We start from the raw sequence: 23,375 nt of genomic DNA on the forward strand, positions 1-23,375 counted from the left end.
TCTTGTGTAAAAGGAGGATTCCATGTAGAAAATCAAATCAAAGAGGAAAAGTTCTTGTTTGGTTTTAAAGATTTCTTTCAGTGAAGGTGTGACTCGGTGGATCAGTTGGTTAAATGTCTGCCTTCGGCTCAGATCATGATCTCAGGATCCTGGGATCAGGCCCCCAGCTAGTCAGGCTCCCTGCTCAGCTGAGAGGGTGGGGCATGGGCTGCTTCTCCCTTTCCTTCTGTGTGCATGTTCTCTCTCTCTCTCTCTCTCTCTCTTTCTCTCCCCCTCCCTCCCTCTCAAATAAGTGAATAAATCTTAAAAGAAACTTTTTAAAGTCTTTTATGGGACCTATATTTTCTTGAATTAAATTTTGTAGTTCTAGAACAAATAGGCGATCTAAAAAGGTGTTTATCCGTGTTACTTAAGAACAGAGGCTTCCCTCTGTTGTAACCCACAAAAGCGAGAGGGACTGTGGTCATTAAGCACAAGCGCTGACTCCTCGAGTGTCCGCCTGAGAGAAACAGCACCTGGCCCAGGAGCCTCCCAACGCCTCCTGCCTCCAGGCACCAAAGCCTGGACATCAGAGCCTGCCTGTCCTCCCCAAAGGAAGCGCCCCTTGGAGATGAAGCCCCAGAAGAGGCTCGGCTTGGATGCACCCTCCACGAGGAGCCAGAGGGCAGCCTTTCTGCAAGTGGGATTGGAACTCAAGCCATAAGTACGCTGTGCGGGACCCGACAGGGATTTATACACATGTTGGTCCTCAAAAGCGACAAACCAGTGCTCTACAAAATAAAATGTGTTGGAAACCTCTGAGTAAGGTGAACATACTGTTGGGCTTTTTTTTTTTTTTTTTCTTTTTTTTTGGTATACTGGTGATGACTAAATCTGAATTCTTTTGAATGTCCATCATGTCTTGAATGCTGCTGGCTTCTTCGGTGGCAGGTCTCCTGAGAGGCAGGGAGCTAAGCAGATGATGTCCCTGAGGAAATCATCTTCGTGAAGATTGGATTTTGTAAAATGCAGGTCTGTGTGATTCATGTGATCCCGAGGAGGAAGAACTGGTCTTTAAAGCAGGGTTTCCCAGAGTGCATTCCAGATCATCTGGGGGTGCTTGTCACGGGCACGGTCTCGGGTCTCGCCACAGACCCGCAGGATCCGAGTTCTGGGTGGCCCAGGGAGTCTGTCTTCCACCAGCATCCCAGGTGGCTCCGTGCACTGAAGTTGGGACCACAGATCTGAGGAGTGTCCCAGAGGGCCAGGAAGAGGCAAAGGAGGGAAGGAAAGTGCAGTTGCTCTGGCAGCACCACTCTGGGCCCAGCAAACACGCACCCACGCCCAAGAATTTGGAGAGTTCCTTGAAGAATCAAGTGATTGAATATTTGACCTCTTAGCAAAATCTGTGTAGGAGATCTTCCAATTTGGTGAATACTTAATAAATAGACAATTATTTGGCTTCCTGATAGCATTTTAAAACTTCACATTGACCTTGGTATAGTGAGTTGTTCTCCTTAAATCCTACGATTTATCCAAAAATATAGCTTGTTGGGATCCCTGGGTGGCGCAGAGGTTTGGCGCCTGCCTTTGGCCCAGGGCGCGATCCTGGAGACCCGGGATCAAATCCCACATCGGGCTCCTGGTGCATGGAGCCTGCTTCTCCCTCTGCCTGTGTCTCTGCCTCTCTCTCTCTCTCTCTCTGTGTGTGTGACTATCATGAATAAATAAATTAAAAAAAAACAAAAAACAAACAAAAAAACCCACAAAAATACAGCTTGTTAAAATGCACGGCATTTTAAACTACAGTCTGAAAGGGCACGGCCCTGGTGAGGTAGGTTATTCCTATGGGCAACAGGAATTACCTGTCAATATCAAGGCTCAGCTTGTTATATTTGCGCAGGCTGTGTTGAAACTTGGAATTCTGCCTAGGAAGAGATGCTGAAATACTTACTGTGTAAGCAATATGTACTTTTTGGCCAAATATTTTTAAAATAACTTAGTACGTTGTAGTCTGCAATTCTGCATGCCTTATGATGAATAAATGGGAGTGCTTTAAGTTGTTCTGATCTGAGATGTTTGAGCCAGCAGTTTTGGTCTGAATTTAGCGTTGCCTTTCAAGGAGTTATAACCGAATTCTAAGTTTTACAGTTTTATTCTGTAAAGAGAGACCAGAATAGCTATACTGTACTACTACTGCGATGCTTTTCTTTATTTTTAGAAGTAATAAAGCAAGCATAGATAATGATGCTTCAGATACATAAGTATCTTGTGTGTGCATGTATGTGGGTACACAGAGAGAGGTCTAGATTTCCCCCAACCTACCTCCTTGAGCTTCTCATCCCCCAAGCTCGGAGCACCCTTTTTCTCTAGACAAGGTATTGGTTGCATAGATAATATAATTTACTTTCAACAGTAATTTTGCACCTTTTCTCACTAGAGAGAATAGTGCATATGGGGGGCACCTGGGTGGCTCAGTTGGTTAGGCGTCCACCTTCAGCTCAGGTCATGATTCTGGAGTTCTAGGATTGACACCTGTATCAGGCTGTGCACTAAGCATGTACTCTGTTGTCGCACTGCTTCTGCTCCTAACCCCTACTTCCTTTATCTCTCTCTCAAATTGATGAATAAAATCTTAAGAAGAAACCAAAATGATGACATATTTCTAAGGTGAGACATTCCTGAAGTAACTCTTTAAGACAAAGAAACAATGAGAAAAATGAAGAAGAAAAAAGAAACAATGAGATGCTATGTCAATCATCTGCAGAGACTGGATGAAAAGATATTCTAGAAAGAATTTCTAGTTCTTACAGTCATTATGGAAAGCAGTATGGAAGTTCCTCAAAAAATTTGAACTAGAACTACCATATGAGGGGCGCCTGGGTGGTTCCGTGGTTGAGCGTCTGCCTTTGGCTCAGGTGGTGATCCCGGGGCCTGGGATCAAGTCCCACATTGGGCTCCCCGCAGGGAGCCTGTTTCCACCTCTGCCTAGGTCTCTGTCTCTTCCTCTCTCTCTCTCTCTCTCTCTCTCTCTCTGTGTCTCTCTTATTTAAAAAAAAATAAAAATAAAAAAAGAACTGCCATATGATCCAGTAATCCCACTTCTGGGTATCTATCCAAAGGAACTGAAATTAGATCTCCAAGAGATATCTGCACTCCCACCTCCACCTAGCACTATTCACAAGAGGCAAGATAAAGCAAACCTAAGTGGTGGTCAACAAGTGAAAAGGTAACGAAAACAAGGTACACACATACAATGGAATATGATTCAGCATTAGTGAGGAAGGACATCCTACCATTTTGTGACAACATGGATGCAGCTTGAGGGCACTAGGTTAAGTGAGATAGGCCAGTCACAGAGAGACAGGTACCTCCTTCTCCCACTTACCCAAGGAATTTAAGAGTCAAACTCACAGAAGCAGAGACAATGGTGGTTACCAGGGGTTAAAGAGAGGGGAGAATGGAGAGGTGACGGTTTAAGGCTACAAACTTTCAGTGAAGCTACATAAGTGGTTCGAGAAGTCTATAATACAGCATAGTGTCTACAGCTAGCAATGTTGCAATATATACTTAAAATTTGCTAAGACAGTGGATCTTATCTTGTGTTCTTCCCACATACAAACAAAATAGTGAGGTGAAGAGTATGGGAGAAAATTTTGAGAAGGGATGGTGGTTATGACCTCGATGGTGGTGGCAGTATCATGCATACTTACCCCAAAGAAACTGAATTGTTGGAACGGAACGGAAAGAAAAGGAGGGGAAGGGAAGAGAAGGGAAGGCCTGGCTTGGTTGGTGGATCCTGAACTACTGATGTTGGGGTGGTCAGTTCGAGCCTCATGTTGAGTAGAAATTAGTTCAAATAAATGAATTTAAAAAGAGAGAGAGAAAGATAAAACTTCAGAGTTTTAGAAAATTTAAAATACTAGACTGTGGATCACACTAGCTTCAGAGTCATTCCTTCAGGGACTTTCTTTTTCTTGAATGAGAAGCCAATATGTTTCGGCATCCTCAGACTGGATCCCCAAATTCCTCTTTGGATCAGCACCTTACTTGTATGGGTGAACGACCATGTGAATTGTCAGAGCATCTGCACAGGGAGGGAGGGGCACAGTCACGTGGGATTAAACAGACTGAAAGTCCCGGTTGGGAGCATGGGTCATGTGTTGGCTCACTTCTCCCTGGACGACCTTCACCGGGTTAGAAGCCCTTGAAAAGCACTTGCTCTGCTCTGGGAGGCAGTGAGGATCTCTGCGATCTCGAGGAGCAGGGTGTGCGGGCATCCATCCTCTCCGCCCGGGGCGCCCAGTGCGTGGACCCAGGAGGCCCGGGGCATCTCCGCACGACGGAGAATCCGGGAGTTCTACGCGCTCCGCCTGGGCCACTACTGCTCCTCATCAGCCCCCACCCCCCCACGCCCAGCCCTGCAGCAGCTGTCAGGCCCTGCTGAGCCGTCTCCTGTCGCGGCCATGAACCAGCGCCAGGCAGCCGCCCGCCTGCGCGTCGTGCTGGGACACCTCGGCCAGACCTCCGCCAGGACCGGCGTATCCTTTGGGCTGCGGGAGCTCGGGCTGCAGGAGGGGTGGCCTCCAGGGTCCCCTGGGTCGGCGCCCGCGTCCCCGTGATGGTCCCGCCTGTTCCGGGCGCCCGGGGCGGGGGGCAGGGCGGCAGGCAGCAGGGGGCATCCGGCCGCCGGGAGGGCGCGGGCAGTGCGGGCCCCGGGGCTGATGCGCGCCCCCAGCCCCCGGCGTCCGCGCCGTCCCGGGCCCGGGGCCCCGCGCTGCGGGCGGAGAGCAGGCGGCGTGCGCGCAGCTCCCCGGGCCTCTGGCCGCGGCCGCCCGGAGCCCGGGAAAGGCGAAGCACGGGCCCGGCACCGCGCGCGGAGCTGCCCGGGGCGGCCGGGCGGGCGGGCGGGCGGGCGGCAGCGGGACCCTCGGGCCGGGCCGGCCCCCTCCGCGGGGGAGCCCGCTCTGGCCGCGGCCCCGGCGCTCCCCTCCTGCCCGGGACCTGCGTGCGCCGCCCGCCGCCCGCCGCCCGCCGCGCCCAGGGGCCCGCGCTCTCCGCGGCCTCGGCCTTCACGAGGGCAGCTCGCAGGCGCCGTGGGCGCCACTGCTGTGGCATCCAGGACACGTCGCTGCAGGACAGGGACACCAAGTTGCCGGATAGAACCGGGTCTCCTGATCCCTCTGGGGGCCACTTCGGGGAGCCTGGGAAACGCTGCGCGCGATTTTCCCTTAAGCCGCGGGACTAGTCTCTGTCCTGCTGTGGGCAGGGTCCTGAAACCTTTCCTACAAATGAGACTGGCTGTTGTAGGATTGCTCTGAGTTCCAAGCCGCGATGCAGCGGTAAACGAAAGTCCAGCCGCCCTCCCACAAGGCTGATGAGGTGATCTCATCCGACGGGCCAGAAAGCAGAAACCCAGGCCAGGGGAGAGGCACACTCTTGACCGAAGCCATTTAACTAAAGCAGTGTGTTCCCGGGACGGGCACCGTCAACAGCAGCTGGAAACTTGCTAGAAAGGCAGATTCCAGGCTCATCTCTGACCCTGGACTCCAAACACCCGGGAGTGGGGCCCAGCCATCTGTTTTCACTTGTTTCGGATACATGCCCAACAGTGAGAAGCACCAACATACTGGGACTAGGGATAACTGGGTCCAGTCTGGTACTGCTGTTAACATTTGATATCATGGGCCCCTGGGTGGCTCAGTCCACGAGGCATCTGATTCTTGGATTCTAGCTCAGCTCTTGATCTCAGGGTTATGAGTTCAGGCCCTACACTCGGCTCTATGCTGGGCAATCAGCCTACTTAAGAAAGAAAGAAAGAAAAATCTGATATTCTGATCCTGCTGGTTCTTGCTTTTTTTTCATCTATGTTTCCTAGAACAGCACTATCCAATCAACTTTCTTTGATGCTGGAAATGTCCTACACCAGCATTGTCCAGTACATGTGGCCATTGAGCACTTGAAATATGGCCAGGGCAGGCTTCATTTTCATTCTCTTTATATTAAATAGACAGACGTGGCCGGAGGTTCTGGTATCGGACAGCTCTGCCAAGATGTTCAATGAATGTGTATGTGGTTAGTGCTTAGAGAGGATCCTGGAAATCCTGTGGCAGTTTCTTCCCAGCCTTAACTGGTCTTAAAGAGATGTGGATTCTGGCACAAAGCAGGGATTTTTTTTTTTTTAAGGCATAAACCATAAGGCTTTTTTAAAATGCAGATATGCATTGAGAAGAAAATAAATATGACTTATAATTCCACCACTCACAGATCATTATCAGTCAGCTTTTTGGTGTGTTTCTTTTCTATGAATTTACATAATTATAGTCATACTGAATGTACAGCTTTTTGCATCTATTTTTTTCATGTTTACTAATATTATGTAGTAAACACCAGAAACATTTGGCTTTATATAATACCCATTTCCACACCATTAAAACATTTTTTAGAGAAAAGCAACTACCACCACCAAAACACACAGTGGTAGGAAGAATTTTGGACTGGAATATTGCTTTCTGGCCACATCTTGCTAGCAGCTGACAAAGGTCATTATCCTCTCTGCCTCAGGGAGAACAAACATTGGCTGGCAGTTCTGTGTCCCTGGCTGTTTCTCTCCTTGACAGTAATACTGTCCCCAGTTACATAAAGACATGACAAAAATAACATGTTTATGAGTAGTGACATTCTGACAGTCACTCCTTAAGCTAAAGAAACAAACAAAAAAATTAAAAGGAAAAAAGGAGGGACACCTGGGTGGCTCAGAGGTTGAGTGCCTCCCTTTGGCCCAGGACGTGATCCTGGAGTCCCAGGATCGAGTCTGGCATCGGGGTCCCTGCATGGAGCCTGCTTCTCCCTCTGCCTGTGTCTCTGCCTCTCTCTCTTGTTTCTCTCATGAATAAATAAATAAAAATCTTTAAAAAAAAAAAAAAAAGAAAACTACAAAGATTTTCTAGAGTTCCTGGCTCTTTAGGATATTTAAAATTATACTTGATTGTATGGATCACACTTTTCCTGCAGCCAGTGTCTATTTAATAGATATTTTTTAGGGGATCCCTGGGTGGCGCAGCGGTTTGGCGCTTGCCTTTGGCCCAGGGCGCGATCCTGGAGACCCGGGATCGAATCCCACATCAGGCTCCCGGTGCATGGAGCCTGCTTCTCCCTCTGCCTGTGTCTCTGCCTCTCTCTCTCTTTCTGTGACTATCATAAAAAAAAAAAAAAAAAGATATTTTTTAAAAGCCAGCTAAACTGTTTCTCATATTTGCACTGCATTACCAATAAATTCAATAACTCTTGTGAGAAGCACGTTTCTTCTCACTTCTATTTTCTTTTTAAAAAGTTTTATTTGTTTGCTTATTTATTTATTTATTTATTTATTCATTCATTTATTTATCCATGAATGACACACAGAGACATAAGCAGAAGAAGATGCAGGTATCCTGATGCAGGACTCGATCCCAGGACCCGAGCCGAAGGCACAACCACTGAGCCACCCAGGTGCTCCTCTCCTCACCTTTAGACATGAACCTTACAATGTTTATTTGTTCAGCAGTTTAGTGGAAGGAATAGTCACATAGAAAGGGAAATCTATGAAGGAAACAATGATGGCTCAAGTGTGGGCTCAGCCATTCTCTGCTGGGTGACCTTGGACCAGTTACTGAGCCCAGGGGTCCAGGCCACCTGCTCTGGGCAGCTGGAATGCTGATAAAGGTCTTGGGGCTTCCAGCCCCTCCTCAGGACTTTGTGAATTGAAATGATGGAAGCAAGGGCGCATACCTGTCATCAGCTCTGTGTGTCTTCCCGGATGAGGGCTAATCCAGGGCCAACTGTGGGTTCCAGAAAATGCTGACTCTGAAATTTAATTTTATTTGCCTTAATTCATATTGTAGGTAGCTTACCCCACTTCGGGAGCTGTGTCTCCAAACAGCTTCCATCCTCCACAATTCCAGTAAGTAGATCTAATGGTCATTAAAAACCATATGATTGAGATATATATACACACACACACACACACACACACACACACAGCTTTTTCTAGTGGGAATTAAGATATAAAATACAACAGATCATGTTGCCTGGTGAATTTATTACACAGGGGGTGGGGCCCCTGGGTGGCTCCGTGGGTTAAGTGTCTGACTCTTGATTTCTGCTCAGGTCATGGTCTCAGGATGGTGGGATGGAGCCCCATGGAGGGCTCTGTGCTCAGCAGGGAGTCTGCTTGCACCTTTCTCTCTGCTCCTCACCCTGCCCTGCCTATCCTCCCTCCCTAAAGAGAATAAATAAAATTAAAAATATTATTCATTATAGAAATCCTCTGTTGCCAGGACTTGTTCTATTTAAACCTAGGGAAAATGTTAAAGACCTTGACTTTAATACTTATATGTATTTTAACATCCAGAAAGGCAAAAAATATCAGAAGTTAATAGTCTGATTATTTCAAATTCAGGCATGTTACGTCTCATTGAAGTTAGCCTATAGTTTGTGGCCATACTGCTCTATCAGCTGGTATCTTTGGCTTATCTTAAATTACCTTTCTCGTGGAAGACTTGATAATCATGGAATATTATCACAGAGCCACAATTCTGATCTAGAATAATGGATGGGGTGCTCTGAGCTGTGCATATGCTATGCACTGAGTTTGCTTTTTGCCACTTTGATTTCTTCTGAGTATGTATGATTTAATATAAAATGTAAAATGTGTTATATGTAAAATAAAATTTAAAATATAAGATCTATTGGATTGTTTCCCACCTGAAAACTCATAATATTCCTGACAAATTACAAATTACAAAATCAGAGAAATAAAAGGAATTGAAAAAAAAACCACCCACAATTCCATTACATAAAGGCAATCACTTAAAACATGTGGTTCTTTTTTTATTTTTCATTTTTTTCCAAGTAGTGTCTTGGTTTTGCACAAATCTAACTATATATTATAATCACTGTTCATGCTCTTAAATTCTTCATTTTTTTTTAAAAGATTTTTAATTAAGAGAAAGCAAGAGGGATAGTGAGTGAGGGGAGGGACAGAGGGAAAGATTCTGAAGTGGACTTCCCCTTAGCAGGTAGGAATCATGGGGCCCTATCTCAGGACCCTTAAGATCATGACCTGACAGGAAATTACCTGGGGCACATGCTCTTCACATTTAATTCCTGAGTCCTACCTATCCCATTGACTAGATATAAGTCATTAATTGTTTTTCTATTTTTTGGTGACAGTAGTTATTGTTTTGGATTTAAAACTTTTTAAAATAAATGTTCACATTAGGGATTCCTAGCTGGCTCACTCAGAAGAAAGAGCACATGACTCTTGCTTCGGGATTGATTATGAGTTGGCTCCATGATAATTTGAAAGTTTTCTTTCTTTTAGGTATACTCGGGATAATGATGTCCTAAGCCTAGAACAGAGAAAATTTTATGAAGAAAATGGGTTTCTTGTCATTAAAAATTTGGTGTCTGACGCTGACATTCAACGCTTTAGGTACAGTAACCTTTCATTATTTTACAAAATATGTTGTATGTTTGCGTTGGGAACATGGGTAAGAGGAGAGTGTGCGTGTTCAGATATTTTTCAGGGATTGGTTCCTTGGGACGTGGTTGGGAACATGAGCTCTGGAACCAGTAAGGCTGGCTTTAATCTTAGCCCTTCTACTTAATCTTGTGTGCCTGGGGCAACTTACTTTCCATGCCTCTCCTTTCCCATCTGTAAATTGGGGAAAATAGGGGCAGCCCTGGTGGCTCCTCAGTTTAGCGCCACCTTCAGGCCAGGGCTTGATCCTGGACCCCCAGATCAAGTCCCATGTTGGGCTCCCTGCATGGAGCCTGCTTCTCCCTCTGCCTGTCTCTGCCTCTCTGTCTCTCTTTGTCATTCATGAATAAATAAATAAAATCTTTAAAAAAAAAAACGGGGATAATAGTACTGAGCCCTAGTGTTGTTGTGAGGACTGAATAAAGTAAAAGACGCACAGAGTGCTTCCAACCGGGCCTGGCCCATGGAATGGAGGAGAGAAGTATTTGCCATTGTTACTCAGATGCAACCAAATCACAGATTTTCCCCACTGTTTTCTTAGGCTAAGGAAGATGTGAGTTCTCACAGCGAATTCTGGCCTCACAGTGAGGAGGCAGGGGCTTGTGAGCTGGCCATTTCCTCACCCTATGCTCAGAGCTGCTCAGCCTGGCCTGGAGGTCAACTTGGTGCAGAGACACCATCTCCTCAATCTTTGTGGATCTTTCCACAGAACTGGCCAGGCAGGTGCCTGGAGCCTACAGTAATGACATCATCTGCCAATTTCATTTCCTAGGGACCAGTTTGAAAGGATCTGCAGAGGGGAGGTGAAACCAGAACAAATGATGATAATGAGAGATGTGTCCATTGCAAAATCAGAATATATTCCAAGTGAAAGGATGATTTCAAAGATCCAATACTTCGAAGACGACAAGGAACTCTTCAGATACTGCACTCTCCCTGAGGTTGGAGAACCTTCCTGTGTTTTCTTTGTTTTTAGGTTAACAGCCCACCGACATGCCTGCCTCAGGCATTGCTGCTTTTTCCTTTATCTGAGCCCCTCTCTGGTGGCTGTAGAGCAGTGGATCTCAGTTGGAGGAGCACATCTGGTGGCACCTGGAGCCCTGTCAGGTTGTCACAAGGTTTGGTCTGTAGAGCCTGGGCATGCCGCTAATGGAGCCCAGGGAGCCTATAATGCACAGAACAGCCCCTCCCCCCAATTAATGAATTATCCGGCCCCAAATGTCAATACTGGCCAGGTGGAGATACCCTGCTCTGGCGCTTGGTAATTAACCTGGTGGAGAAGGGCGGGAATTCTGCAGTGGAGAGGGGGAGCCTCTCTCACACTGAATATGGGCATATCAACAGGAGTCACATTGCAGATCCCACTCACTGTACATCCATTTATTGTTGCTTTTGTTTCTGTGAATCTGGTAGTAGAGGTTTAAGTAGGTCTTTAGAGTTAAACTTGTCTAAAAAATTATTCTTTAAGCATAAATCATATTTATAAAGTTATCCACATAATATAGAAAATGTAAAGTGAAGTCTCCCAACTTTCAGCCCCACTCACTGCCAAGCTTTTAGGTGTATTCAACTAGAATTCTTTCATGGTCATGAAAATGCATCCGTAACCCCCCACCTTTTGTGTTACACAGAACGTACTGGTTGTCACTGTGTTTTGTCCACTTATAATAGACCTCACACATCTTTCCATATCACTTACATATTATTACTGTTTCTTTTTTTTAACATTTTATCTATTTATTCATGAGACAGAGAGAGATGCAGACATTGACAGATGGAGAATAAGCCACCTGTGGGCAGCCTGATGTGAGACTTGATCCCAGGTCCCCAGGACCATGACCTGAGTTTTTTTTTTTTAAGATTTTATCTATTTATTCATAGACACAGAGAGAGAGAGAGGCAGAGACACAGGCAGAGGGAGAAGCAGGCTCCATGCAGGGAGCCCGATGCGGGACTCGATCCCAGGTCCGCAGGATCACACCCCAGGCTGCAGGCGGCGCCAAACCGCTGCGCCACCAGGGCTGCCCCATGACCTGAGTTAAAGACAGATACTCAACATTGAGTCACCCATGTGTTCCTTGAATAGTTTTATGCGGCACTTTGCATATAGAACATTTTGGAAATTATAACCGCAAGAGCTATTAGATAATTTGACTCATGTGGGAACCTGGCTGGTTTAGTGGGGAGAGCTGCGACATTTTTTATTATTTAAGTGTATGCGCCTTTTTTTTTTTTTTTAAGATTTACATATTTATTTAGGCAGGAGAACTGGAAGGGGGCAGAGGGAGAGGCAGAGAGAATCCTCAGGCAGACTCCCTGCTGAGTGCTGAGTGCCTAGAAAGACACAGGGCTGGACCCTTATACCCTGAGATCATGATCTCAGCCCCATCCAGAGGTGGACATTTAACGAACTGATCCACCCAGATGACCTGAGCATGTGGCTCTTGATGTCTGGGTTTTGAGTTCGAACCCCAGGTTGGGTGTGATGATTGCTTAAAACTTAAAAAAAAAAAAAAAAAAAAATCTGGGCAGCCCAGGTGGCTCAGTGGTTTAGCGCCAACTACAGTCCAGGGCGTGATCCTGGAGACCCAGGATGGAGTCCCATGTCGGGCTCCAGGCATGGAGCCTGCTTCTCCCTCTGCCTATGTCTTGCCTCTCTCTCTCTCTGTCTCTAATGAATAAATAAATAAATAAAATCTTCAACAAAAATCTTTAAACAAATAAAAAATAGACAGAAAATTTCCCTCCTGAGAGAAGACCGTATACACAGGCCACCTATGATGTCCAGCCCCCTTGAGCTGGGGACAAAAGGGGATGTTGCCTAACTGAACCATCCATTCTCCTCACTCTTAAATCCTGCTATGGCAATGGAACTTGTGAGCATTGATCAAAGAGGAAAAGCCTGAAGTTAGAAGCAACTTGTGTTACATGAATCCTGATGAGGCCTCCAGGGTTCCCACCATTCTCAAGTGTGCACCATGCACCTGCTGGTTCATGAAATGATTTTTTGGAGGTAGGGATGATTTAGTAGTTGGATATTTATTTCAATGTGTATTGGAAAAAGTAACCAGGGCATTAAACTTATCACTTCAAGAATACTATTAATCAGGATAAGACAAGAGCTAATTCAGGAAAATTATTATTTTTTAAAAGATTTATTTATTCATTCAGAGAGAGAGAGAAAGAGAGGCAGAGACACAGGCAGAGGGAGAAGCAGGCTCCATGCAGGGAGCCTGACGTGGGACGCGATCCCGGGTCTCCAGGATCACACCCCGGGCTGCAGGAGACGCTAAACCGCTGCGCCACCAGGGCTGCTATTCAGGAAAATTATTGACTAATATTGGGCAGTTAGCAACATATGCTAGACATCATAAAATGGCTCTTGAGTCACTGAAGTTTAGAAGTCGGGGGGGGGGGAGGGCAGAGGGAGAGAAACACAAGTAGACTTGCCACTGAGCAATTAGCCCAACCTAGCCCATGATTCTATGACCCTGGGATAATGACCTGAGCTGAAATCAGGAATCCGATGCTTAACCAGCTGAGTTACCCAGGAACTTCTACCAAGTGTTTTGCATAACTATTGGCGTCCTGGCTTTTGTAATAAATAATTGTACTTTGTACCACGGGCCTGTTTATTTGATTTTTTGTGAAACTTTTTTTCCTGTTTTCTCTTAGATTCTGAAATATGTGGAGTGCTTCACTGGACCCAATATTATGGCCATGCATACAATGCTGATAAACAAACCGCCAGATTCTGGTAAAAGACTCATATTTCAAGGAGAAAAACAAACAAACAGGAAGTTTCAAGCATTCCAACTATAGCTGTGTGTAATACTGCTAAACTTTGATAAATAAATATTTATACACTTTCATTTACGTCTCAAAACAGCACACATCATAATAGTTGAGGTAGAATAGTTATTTCAGATATTAACTGGAGAGTTATTGTTGCTTTTTCAGAAGACAGGCTTGCTTCTAAAAAGTGCGATTAAATAAACATGACTGTTCATATACCATCGGTTGCTATTATTATAATCATCACCTGTAAGGTTTGTTAACCATTCTCACCTATGATAGGGTGAATTCTGCTTTTCTGATTGAAGATATTATGATTACTAACAAAATTAAAACTATATTTATGAATCACAAACTACAGTTGCTCTTAAAATTCCTTGTCCTTGCTGAAATGTAGCTCCTAAGATCTCATTACCACAGAAAGCGATTTGAAAGCTAAAACCCAGGAATGAGTATTTCTAAAAAAATTTTGTGTAGCTCACCCGGGACTTGAACTCATGAGCCTGAGATCAAGCCTTGAGCTGACATCAAAAGTCAGATATCTAACTGACTGAGCCACCTAGGTGCTCCAAGGAATCTGCATTTTTGAAGCCATCCCCAGCCATTGGACCATGCTGAGAAATTCTGCTCTACCTGTGATAAATTGATCCTTCAAGATCCTTTATCCTTCTCCACTTTTTCTGGAGAAAAAGAGCCAGGAGAACTTTATTTGACAGGCTTGTAGTTTAATTAACATCACCAAATCTTTCCTACCCTGGATGTCTTGTTTAGAGACGTCATAAAACATAAAACAAACATAAACATGGCTGAGGGAGCTGTGGTCCTCCATAGTGATGTACACCAAGTGCTTTTCGTTCTGTGATGTACTTTTTGGAAACCTTTTATTAATTTAGTTAATGATACTTTTTTTGCATCAGCCACTTACAAGGCTAACAGAGAACCTCCAATTTGGTTACTCTCTTCAAGTATTAAAACTTTTTTTTTTTTGGTACTCTGCTCTGTACCCAAACCACAATTACAAAGAAATAAAATACAATAGAGTTCATGACAATTCAGTGTATGAATTGCTAGTGAATGCTGTGTGTCAGTACGTCCTCGGCTCCCAGGAACCCAGAAAAAAAGTAGAGGATCTGGAGTTGCCCTTTGGATTTGATATTCGAATTTGATGCTTATCTCTCTGGACTGATTTTCTGTAATGTTGTTTCACTTCTTTGGGTTTTTCAGGAAGTCATTGTCGTGGTTTTGCAGGCAAAAGAGATGAAATCTGAGATGCGAGTGTGTGTTAACAGCAGGATCTGTTTCAGGCAAGAAGACATCCCGCCATCCCTTGCATCAGGATCTGCACTACTTCCCCTTCAGGCCCAACAATAAAATTGTCTGTGCTTGGACAGCCATGGAGCACATCGACAGGAACAATGGCTGCCTGTGTGTGCTTCCAGGCACACACAAAGGCCCTCTGAAGCCACACGATTATCCAAACTGGGAGGTATGTCTTGTTAGAGGAGGAATCTTTTTTGTTGTTGTTGTTATTATCTTTAAGATTTTATTTGGGAGAAGAGGGGAGGAGAGACAGAAGGGAAGGGGAAGGGACAAGCAGATTCTGCTGAGCATGAGTCAGATATATGCTTGAACTTCGCACCCTGAGATCATGACCTGAGCTGGCTACAAGACTTGAACACCAAATTGACTGAGCCACCAGGACCTCTAGAGGCAAAAATCCTTTATTTTCTTTTTAAGATTTTATTTATTTATTCAAGAGACACACAAGACAGAGAGGCAGAGACATAGGCAAAGAGAAGCAGGCTCCATGCAGGGAGACCACTGTGGGACTCAGTCCTAGGATTCCAGGATCATGCTCTGGGCCCAACATGGGCGCTCAAGTGCTGAGCCACCCACGTGTCCCAGGGAGAAATCTTAACCATAATATTTTTTGTTTTGATTCTACAACAGTATCCATAAAGAGCTTTAACAATGAGATGGCATTTCCTTCTTAAGAAAACATGGTTTTGGAATTAGGATCAGGGAACATTTGCAACACCATGTGCATGTGTCAAGTGCCGAGTACTTCTTACTCACTGATTGATGGCTCTTGGCATAAAGAAGAGAGAGGAATCATCTCTTTCTCTCTAGAGAGATCAACGAAGACCCTGAGGAAGCATGAGTAGTATTCCATTCATAACCATTGCATGGCTTATGGATTGAGCTAGTGCTGTTGGAAGTATAGAAAGCTTTTGAGCCCATAAATGGTGACATCAAATTGGTCCTTCAATAATGATAATCTAGAGGCCTAGAGAAGAATATACTGGAGGTGAGAGTCCAGAGGCAGAGAAACCAGAGAGGAGGTGATAAGTGTTTTAGGTATCAGACAATATGGTCTTGAAATCCCATAATGATGGTCAGAATGGGATAGAGCACGGGTTGTTAAGGCAGGAACAATGGATGTGATCTGTAGGAAGTAAAGAATATAGCTTTCAGGACTTCTGTCTCAATTAGATTCTTGCGCTGAGGATTAGTGCCAAGGAAAATACTGGGGGTCTGGATTCTGATATAATGGAAACTGTGAGATTCACAAATTCAGTTGAGTTTTGGGGAAACTTTGGTGCAGGCAACAGAAGTGGGCTGTGGCTGACTTAAGCCAAACGGAGTGTTTTGGAGGGTGGCAGGCACCTGCTGAGTCCATGGAAAGGCTGGCTAGCTCTGATGAGCGGGAAAGTGGGGGTTATATTCCGTGGGAACACTTAGGGTGGGGCACCTAGTGGGGTCAACTGAACTGTGATCATGACCAGTGCCTTCCATCCTCTGCTCAGATTCAAAGTGACCACAGTGGGAGGTTAGATTGACTTAGCTTAGGTCACGTATCAACTCTGGCCAGGAGAGAAGTGCACTGGATGAAAACCACAACTGAGTCCAGCAGGAAAGCAGTCCTTTCCCCAGAAGAATGTGGCATAGTCTCAGGAAGGGAAATGTGATGCCGTCCTTCCACCATAACTATTACTTAATGAAATAACTGACTTGGGAAATAGTTATAAAAACAGGATCTTTGAATTTACTGTTTTTCTTTCCTTACTCTGGATGTGACACCAGTGCTTTCTGAGCTGAGAAAAATTGAGATTTTCTCTCTGCTGGTTTGGGAGAATAGTTAGCTTCTTAGAGGTACTCCTGAGTTATAGAAGAATGATTCAGGCAAAGTTCTAGGTGAGGAGAATATCATCCTGGGAAAGAATGATTATACATTCAGGCTTGAAAGGTGATCTCCCATGTTAACTGCAACATGCAACGTTGATCTAGATCCTCAAATATAATACAGTTATGACGGGTATGTGGAAATTTCAGCATCTTCCTTTGCCTCCCTAAATCCATGATTTTAATATCACAATGTGACTTTCACAGCCACACATCTGAGAAGCTTTTGTATATTTGCAGTACCTTTTAAGAATCTATTTATCTTTCTCTTGGAAGAGCTTAGGAAACCTTTGCTTTTCCTAATGAGTCATTGATAAAATTTTTAGTCATTGGGTTCCTCAAATACAGAGTTGGGTTCTCTTATGCGTTCTAGGGGGGCGTGAACTTAATGTTCTATGGGATCCAGGACTATGATGAAAACAGCCCCTGCGTGCACCTTGTGATGGAGAAGGGAGACACCGTTTTCTTTCATCCTTTGCTCATCCACGGATCTGGCTGGAACAAAACTCAAGGATACCGCAAGGTATGCATTACATCACCGTGCTTTCCAAAGACGAATAGGTTAGAAGCAAAAATGTCAAGATATGTGAAACTTTATGAGATTTGTGATGTTTAACTAAACTGCTCTTGCTCTGGTTTATTTACCAGGAAATATATTTGATACCTCATACTTTTTTTGCTAAGTTATCAATAGGAGACGAGTGACCTCAGTTTCCCAATCCTACTGATCCTGAATTAGGAACATTCATAGAATTGCTTCAGAGAAAGAACATATTTGGTAGCCCACAGCCTGTGCTTTTGGAGACAGAAACAATGGCTGATGTACTAAAATCTTAAAATGGGAAATGGATATAGGAACCGTTTATGACGGCAGTATATAATAGCTTTGTTATTGAATTGGCTGCCCAGAAATAAGATTTAGCAGCGAGCCATGTTTTTCGCCCCTTAGCTATGAATATATTAAAAACCTATTGATTTCATTGCTTACATTAAGATTTGACAAAATTTCCCATATTCCCAGATTTCTCTCTTCTCAAAAATTCAGCAGCTCTGACAGCACTGTGGACTGACATTACCCACATTACATGGCTCTTATTACAATATATTAGGGGGTTTTGGGGTTGAGTGAAGTGTGCCAGTTTGTCACACCAACACCCGTTGTCTCCCTAGGTGCAGGGTAGGCTACCAGGTTTCATCTTCTATTCATTCATATTTCCACCAGGTCAACAGGGCCAGGATGAGGGTGAGGCAAGAAAGCCCTCTCCTCCAGGGAAAATATAACAGGGTTAGGAGGATGGTGCTAAAATACCTCAACAATCAAGTTAAATGATAGTTTAAGGCAGTATTTAGAAAATCAACATCAATGCAAAAAAATATCTTTGATGAACACAATGCCAAAATTTTAAATAAAGACTAGATCAGACTCCCCACCAGCATGACCCTCAGAAGTATACAAGCAGGCGGTACAGAAACAAGACATAAATAATGTGAGTGTTGTGAAATTCATGAATTTGGGCCTTATCATGTATCCTTGGTGTCAACATTCAACTTGAAATGAAAAATGGAAATTTAGGTATATGTGTATCAAAATAGGAAGCTAAGATAAATAGTTTGAAACTCTGTATGAGTTAGAAAATTGTATTACTTCCTATATGATCAGGATCATAAAGTAATATAGGATAGCTACATATTGAAAGATTTCATGTCGAATCCTTAGAAAATAGTATAAAATGATTACTGTAGGACCTAAAAGGTAAATAAGAAAACCAAGTAATGTGGTTGATAACATCCTAACACTGCAATTTTTTTCAATAGATTTTCAACTACCAATTTGGGAAAAGATGAACCTTACAAAAAGACTTCAAAACACGTATATAGTAATGTACTTATCGCCTCTGGCCTCAGGTGTCACTACTCCTTGGTGTAGTGTGGGGGCATCCATGGGAAATGATGTTTGTGATACCACTGTCTAGAAATCTCATGTTGAGGGCAGCCTTGGTGGCTCAGCAGTTTAGCGCAGCCTTCAGCCCATGGCTCAGCGGTTTAGCGCAGCCTTCAGCCCAGGACGTGATCCTGAAGTCCGCGGATCAAGTCCCACATCAGGCTCCCTCCATGGAGCCTGCCTCTCCCTCTGCCTGTGTCTCTGCTGCTCTCTCTCTATCTCTCTGTGTCTCTCATGAATAAATAAATAAAAATCTTAAAAAAAAAATCTCATGTTGCGAGCAAAACAGGCAGACCTGAGAAGCGAAGTCACCACAAGAGAGCTAACATGTGACGAGGAAAGTGAGTTTTAAGTTTATCTGCTGATAACCTTTTCAAGAATAGGGAGAACCAGGGCACCTGGGTGGCTCGGTGGTTGAGTGTCTATCTTTGGCTCAGGTCATGATCCTAGGGGTCCTGGGATTGAGTCCAGCATCGGGCTCCCCGTGGGGAGCCTGTTTCTCCCTCTGCCTGTGTCTCTGCCTCTCTCTCTGTGTCTCATGAATAAATAAAATCTTAAAAAAAAAAAAAAAAAAGAATGGGGAGAACTAAGTAACCTCCTCTTACCTTCAGAAGGAAACAAGATGAGTGCCGTATATGAATGCTATTGGACTTCAAATGTTCTTTTGATTTGACAGGAGTGGATGTGTATATTATTTTCCTTTGCAAGGTATTTTGTGTTTTTTTTTTCTTGATCTTTAGACATTAAAATAACAAAGCACCACAAACTCAGCTGAGTAACTAACTTCTGTGACTAAGAAGAGGATGAAGAACCCTGGAACCCATTCCTGTGTAGGACTCGAGGACATGCACTCGCTAGATAAATCACATGTTTAAAGTCCTCTTACTCTTGTCATTATGTTCTCTGCCCATTTTGAAAACAGGTATCCCAGGGAGCTTAAAACCTCTTGGAATTTCTCAGTCAGCCTTTAGCTGTACCTAGGGGGAGAAAAGACTCCAACCCCAAAGAGACTAATCCAAGACACGATGGAACATTCTAGAAATCAAATGCTAGTGAAATAGCTGATGTTCTAAAAGAAGTCTTTCTGTTTGGTTGTTGCTGTTAACAGATTTTTTTCTCCCCCAATATTAATCATTTCACCCTGCACAGGCAATTTCCTGCCATTTCGCCAGTGCTGACTGCCACTACATCGATGTGAAAGGCACCAGTCAAGAAATCGTTGAGAGGGAAGTTATGGAGTTAGTACACAGATTATACGGAATTCCGAAAGATACCAGCTTGCAGGTACGTTTGTATGAGATGAAAGATTTATAAGAGTATTTTCTTCAATGCATGACAATACTCATATCTATTTTTTTAAAGATATTCTTTATTTATTTGAGAAAGAAAGAGAGAGGGAGAGAGAGCATGAGCAGTGGGGAGAGAAAGAGGGAGAGGAAGAAGTAGACTTCCTGCTGAGCAGGGAGCCTGATGTTGGGATCAATCCAGGATCCTGAGATCATGAACTAAGTGGAACATAGAGGCTTAACCAAATGGGCCACCAGGCAACTCTGTTATCCCTGATTTAATTTGGAAGCATAATGTGCATTGTTTAGAGCACCGTGCAGAAGCCTTGCTGAGATCCACTGAGAATTTCAGCTAATACTTGCTTCCCCAACATGGTGCACCTGAGCTTCCCAGGCTTCTTTATGTCTTTTGGCCGCCCTGTGCTGTGTAGGCTATCCTGTTCCAGGACAGGCAGGTAGGAAAGGAAACAGCAGATCTGGAGGAGAGCAAGTGAACGACAAAAGCCACCTTCTGAATGCACATAAGGAAAGTTAAAGGTTTGGGATGTTACCCATAGGCCTCCCTTAATTTCTCTACAACAGAGTATTTACATATATGCAGATCCAATAACTGTCCCAGAAGCAATTCTCAAGCAGGTTTCTGTGTGGGTCAGTTAGCATCTGGGGATCCACGGAGCTGATGGCAGAAACCACTGATGCTTATCAAGAGGGGACATGAGACATTATTTCATATGCTTTGCTACTTAATACACAACACTTGTAAAGTAGTTGCGTGTAGCTAGTGGGCATTCAGTGCTGCCGATGATCCCCAGACAAATTACAGTCAAGCCAAAGAAATAAACATATTTGCCTGGTAGACAAAGACATTTTAGCCTCCGAACCAAGAAGCTGATCCTATGTTCCAATTTGCAGAAATCACCAATATATGTTTTCCTAGGGGGTGACAGGACCTCCACGTAGACTGAATGTAATGATAACTCGGCCCCTCTAGTACTGTGAAGAGTACCGCACACCAGCACTACGCTACTGGGCCACTGGGAATCACCTTCTGAAAGTCATTCCCAGCTGAAGAATCTTACTTCCCCCTTGGCCCCTTCTCCCTTTAGAACCTACGAATCCACCCCATATCAGAAGAGGCTCTCATTTCACATTTGCCGATGGTGGGAAGTCTTGTCCTTCTCTCTTTGCCCAGTTTTTAAAACGCTTTTATGAAGGCATCCTATTTTGTCAAGTGGGGCTTCCGGGTAACACACTGATTCTTGCAGCAGGAAAAAAAAGCATATGTTGTGTTAGCAATTTGTCAGGGTTGTAAATGAATGAACTGCCTCCAGTATTTATTTCAATTATTTGAGAGAGAGAGAGAGAGAGAGAGAGAACGTGAGCAGGATGTGGGGGTACGGGCAGAAGGAGAGGGAGGGAATCTCCAGCAGTTTCCCCACTGAGCCAGGACCCCAACATGAAGTCCATCCCACCACCCTGAGATGAGTTGGGCTCTTAACTGACTGAGCAACCCATGTGCCCCTCCCTCCCCGCTCTTAAGGATAAAATGAAAAGTCCAAGAGGCTACCAGAAGTGATGCAGGTGACAGAGCTACATTTCAGAGTCAGGTTGAATTCTGAAATTAAGCATTCCACCAGACCTTGCTGTCTGCTCAAAAATAAACAAGAAACCAGAAAGCTTGTTGAATCAAAAGTCTCAGTTGTTTGATTAAGAATAAAGCAATAATACCAAATCAACCCAATACCAAATCATGACCTGATTTTCACTGAGGAGCAGATCACTCTAGATGAGGCAGCGAGTGGCTAAAGGAAAGCCAGACAAGGAGTGGGGTCTCCTTTACCAAAAGCCTGCCCAGCCTATTGAGGACACCTGTAGTCAACAGGAGCACCAATTAGCACAGGCTGGCCTCTGGCTCTCTCAGTTTGTTCAACACGATTTCAGATATTGACAAGTAAATTATTGGGAGTCTGAGAATATGGTTCATTTACTGATAGGACCACTGTGAGAGTTTTTCCATTTAACTATTGGTAGATGCTAGAAATCTTCTTTGTCCGATGCCCAACAGATTCTCAGTGTTCCATGGACTCACTGTATTTGGCTTTATTTCCAGGAGGTGTCTAGATATCGAGCCCGGCTGGTGAAAGGACGAAGAATTAGCCTTTGAAGTAGCCGCCTGCTGGAGCTCTTTGAGAGAAAACCAAAAGGAATCAAGATGCCTACGGAACATGTTTTATTAATGAGCTGTCCTAATCTTTCCTGCCACTTGTTATGAAGATCACAACGCACTTACAGGGAACTTTATGGGATTTGGTTAGCTCTGGGTGAGGGGCTGTTGCTTTAATGGATGAACAGATGTAACACTGGCCTATTACTGTCGTCAGGAATACTACTTTGCACCTAATAAAGGTCACTGATGTCTAATTTAAGTGTGTTCAGTTACTTTCATTCAGTTAGCTCTTTGCCCAAGCAAGAAGGAATGCTTTAAACTAGGGTCTGCTGACTTTTTTGCATCCCTCTTCTGGAAATCCCACCACCAGATTTCATGGCATGAGAGACTTCTCAGATCTAGAACACTGTCCTCTACACACACGTTTAATGGAGGGCCTTGTGGAGAGAGGACGAGGGTAGATGCTCATGCTTTGACACAGGGGTCCCTTGCATGACTACTCCAACCCAGCCAGCCTCCTTAAAATAGACAGGATCTTTCCAAATCCCTTTCTCTGTTGCTGAACAAGGAAGACAAAAGTGACTCCCTCTGCTAGTTTTTATTGAGTTAGGCAGCTGGAAACCCTCAGCATTTATGAATGAAACCTAAACTCTCTCAAGGTACAGTGAAATTGTTACTTTCGATTTCTAATGGGCACGAACTGGGGAAATTTGTTTTATTTCATTTAAAGATTATTTATTTATTTATGTTAGAGAGAGAGAGAGAGAGAGCGGGCACAAGCAGCAGCAGGTGAGAGGGGTAGAGAGAGTGGGAGAAACAGACTCCCCGCTGGGCAGGGAACCTGACAGGGGGCTCAACCCCAGGACCCTTAGATCACGACCTGAGCCTAAGGCAGAAATGTTTAACCCATTGAGCCACCCAGGTGCCCCATGGGGACTTTCTTGTAATACAGAGCTGTGTTTCTACACCAACTGAGAGCAGCAAAGACACATACTACTGATTATTAAGCATACCAGTTAGAATTTAGATCAGGAAAAACAAGGAGTCCCCTTTTTTCAATCTGCTAAGCACAAGTTGTGTACATTGTGCACAAATGTACGTTCACCTTTTTTGTTGGTTTCTTTGTGAGGACACTTTTTTACTTCTTTCTCTTTCTCTCTCTCTTTCTTTCTTTGAGAGAGAGAGCTCAGAGGGAGAGGGAGAAGTAGACTCCTTGCCTAATGGGGGCTCGATCCCCAGGAACCTAGATCATGACTTGAGACAACGGTAGATGCTTGTTACTGAGCATCCAGGTGCCAGGGGGCCACAGTTTAAGCTCATATCCAGCTGGAAACTGGAAAAGACAAGACAACCCCTGATAGGCTTTAAGGAAATTGGATTATGGAAGAATTGGTCATAAAATGTACATAAGGAATGCAGTGTAATCAGCATGTATGTAGCCCTGTTCTAGCAAAAACCTTTCGAACTCTTTTCAAATTTCAAATACTTATCAAAAAATAA

At 44.3% G+C, this 23,375-nt stretch overlaps 2 protein-coding genes across 3 annotated transcripts in view; one reads left to right on the plus strand and one right to left on the minus strand.

Annotated features, from left to right (window-relative positions):
- The first annotated feature begins 4,099 nt into the window (after positions 1 to 4,099).
- Positions 4,100 to 22,129, plus strand: LOC140633368 (phytanoyl-CoA dioxygenase, peroxisomal-like). Of its 2 annotated transcripts, XM_072825807.1 has the most exons (9): positions 4,105 to 4,520; positions 7,863 to 7,921; positions 9,344 to 9,454; positions 10,275 to 10,443; positions 13,178 to 13,259; positions 14,602 to 14,783; positions 16,854 to 17,003; positions 19,572 to 19,706; positions 21,819 to 22,129. In XM_072825807.1, the coding sequence occupies exons 1-9, from the start codon at positions 4,446 to 4,448 to the stop codon at positions 21,870 to 21,872; spliced, it is 1,017 nt and encodes a 338-aa protein (XP_072681908.1). In that variant the 5' UTR covers positions 4,105 to 4,445; the 3' UTR covers positions 21,873 to 22,129. The 2 variants fall into 2 exon arrangements, with proteins under 2 accessions (XP_072681909.1, XP_072681908.1); XM_072825808.1 differs by lacking the exon at positions 16,854 to 17,003 and having other exon boundaries at positions 4,100 to 4,520.
- The window catches only part of MCM10 (minichromosome maintenance 10 replication initiation factor), a 107,817-nt gene continuing 90,534 nt past the window's right edge, over positions 6,093 to 23,375 (minus strand). The window contains exon 22 of the mRNA XM_072825798.1: positions 6,093 to 7,824. The gene's annotated coding sequence lies outside the window, so the exon portion shown is untranslated. The remainder of the gene's footprint in view (positions 7,825 to 23,375) is intronic.

Source organism: Canis lupus, chromosome 5 (assembly GCF_048164855.1).
Source record: "Canis lupus baileyi chromosome 5, mCanLup2.hap1, whole genome shotgun sequence".
NCBI lineage: Eukaryota > Metazoa > Chordata > Mammalia > Carnivora > Canidae > Canis > Canis lupus.

Excerpts from the sequence above, each read along its gene's own strand:
- LOC140633368 (XM_072825807.1), top strand. The coding sequence starts at position 4,446 with ATGAACCAGCGCCAGGCAGCCGCCCGCCTGCGCGTCGTGCTGGGACAC. Across the intron at positions 9,455-10,274 it reads GCTGACATTCAACGCTTTAG|GGACCAGTTTGAAAGGATCT; the intron begins GTACAGTAACCT and ends TTCATTTCCTAG. Across the intron at positions 19,707-21,818 it reads CGAAAGATACCAGCTTGCAG|GAGGTGTCTAGATATCGAGC; the intron begins GTACGTTTGTAT and ends CTTTATTTCCAG.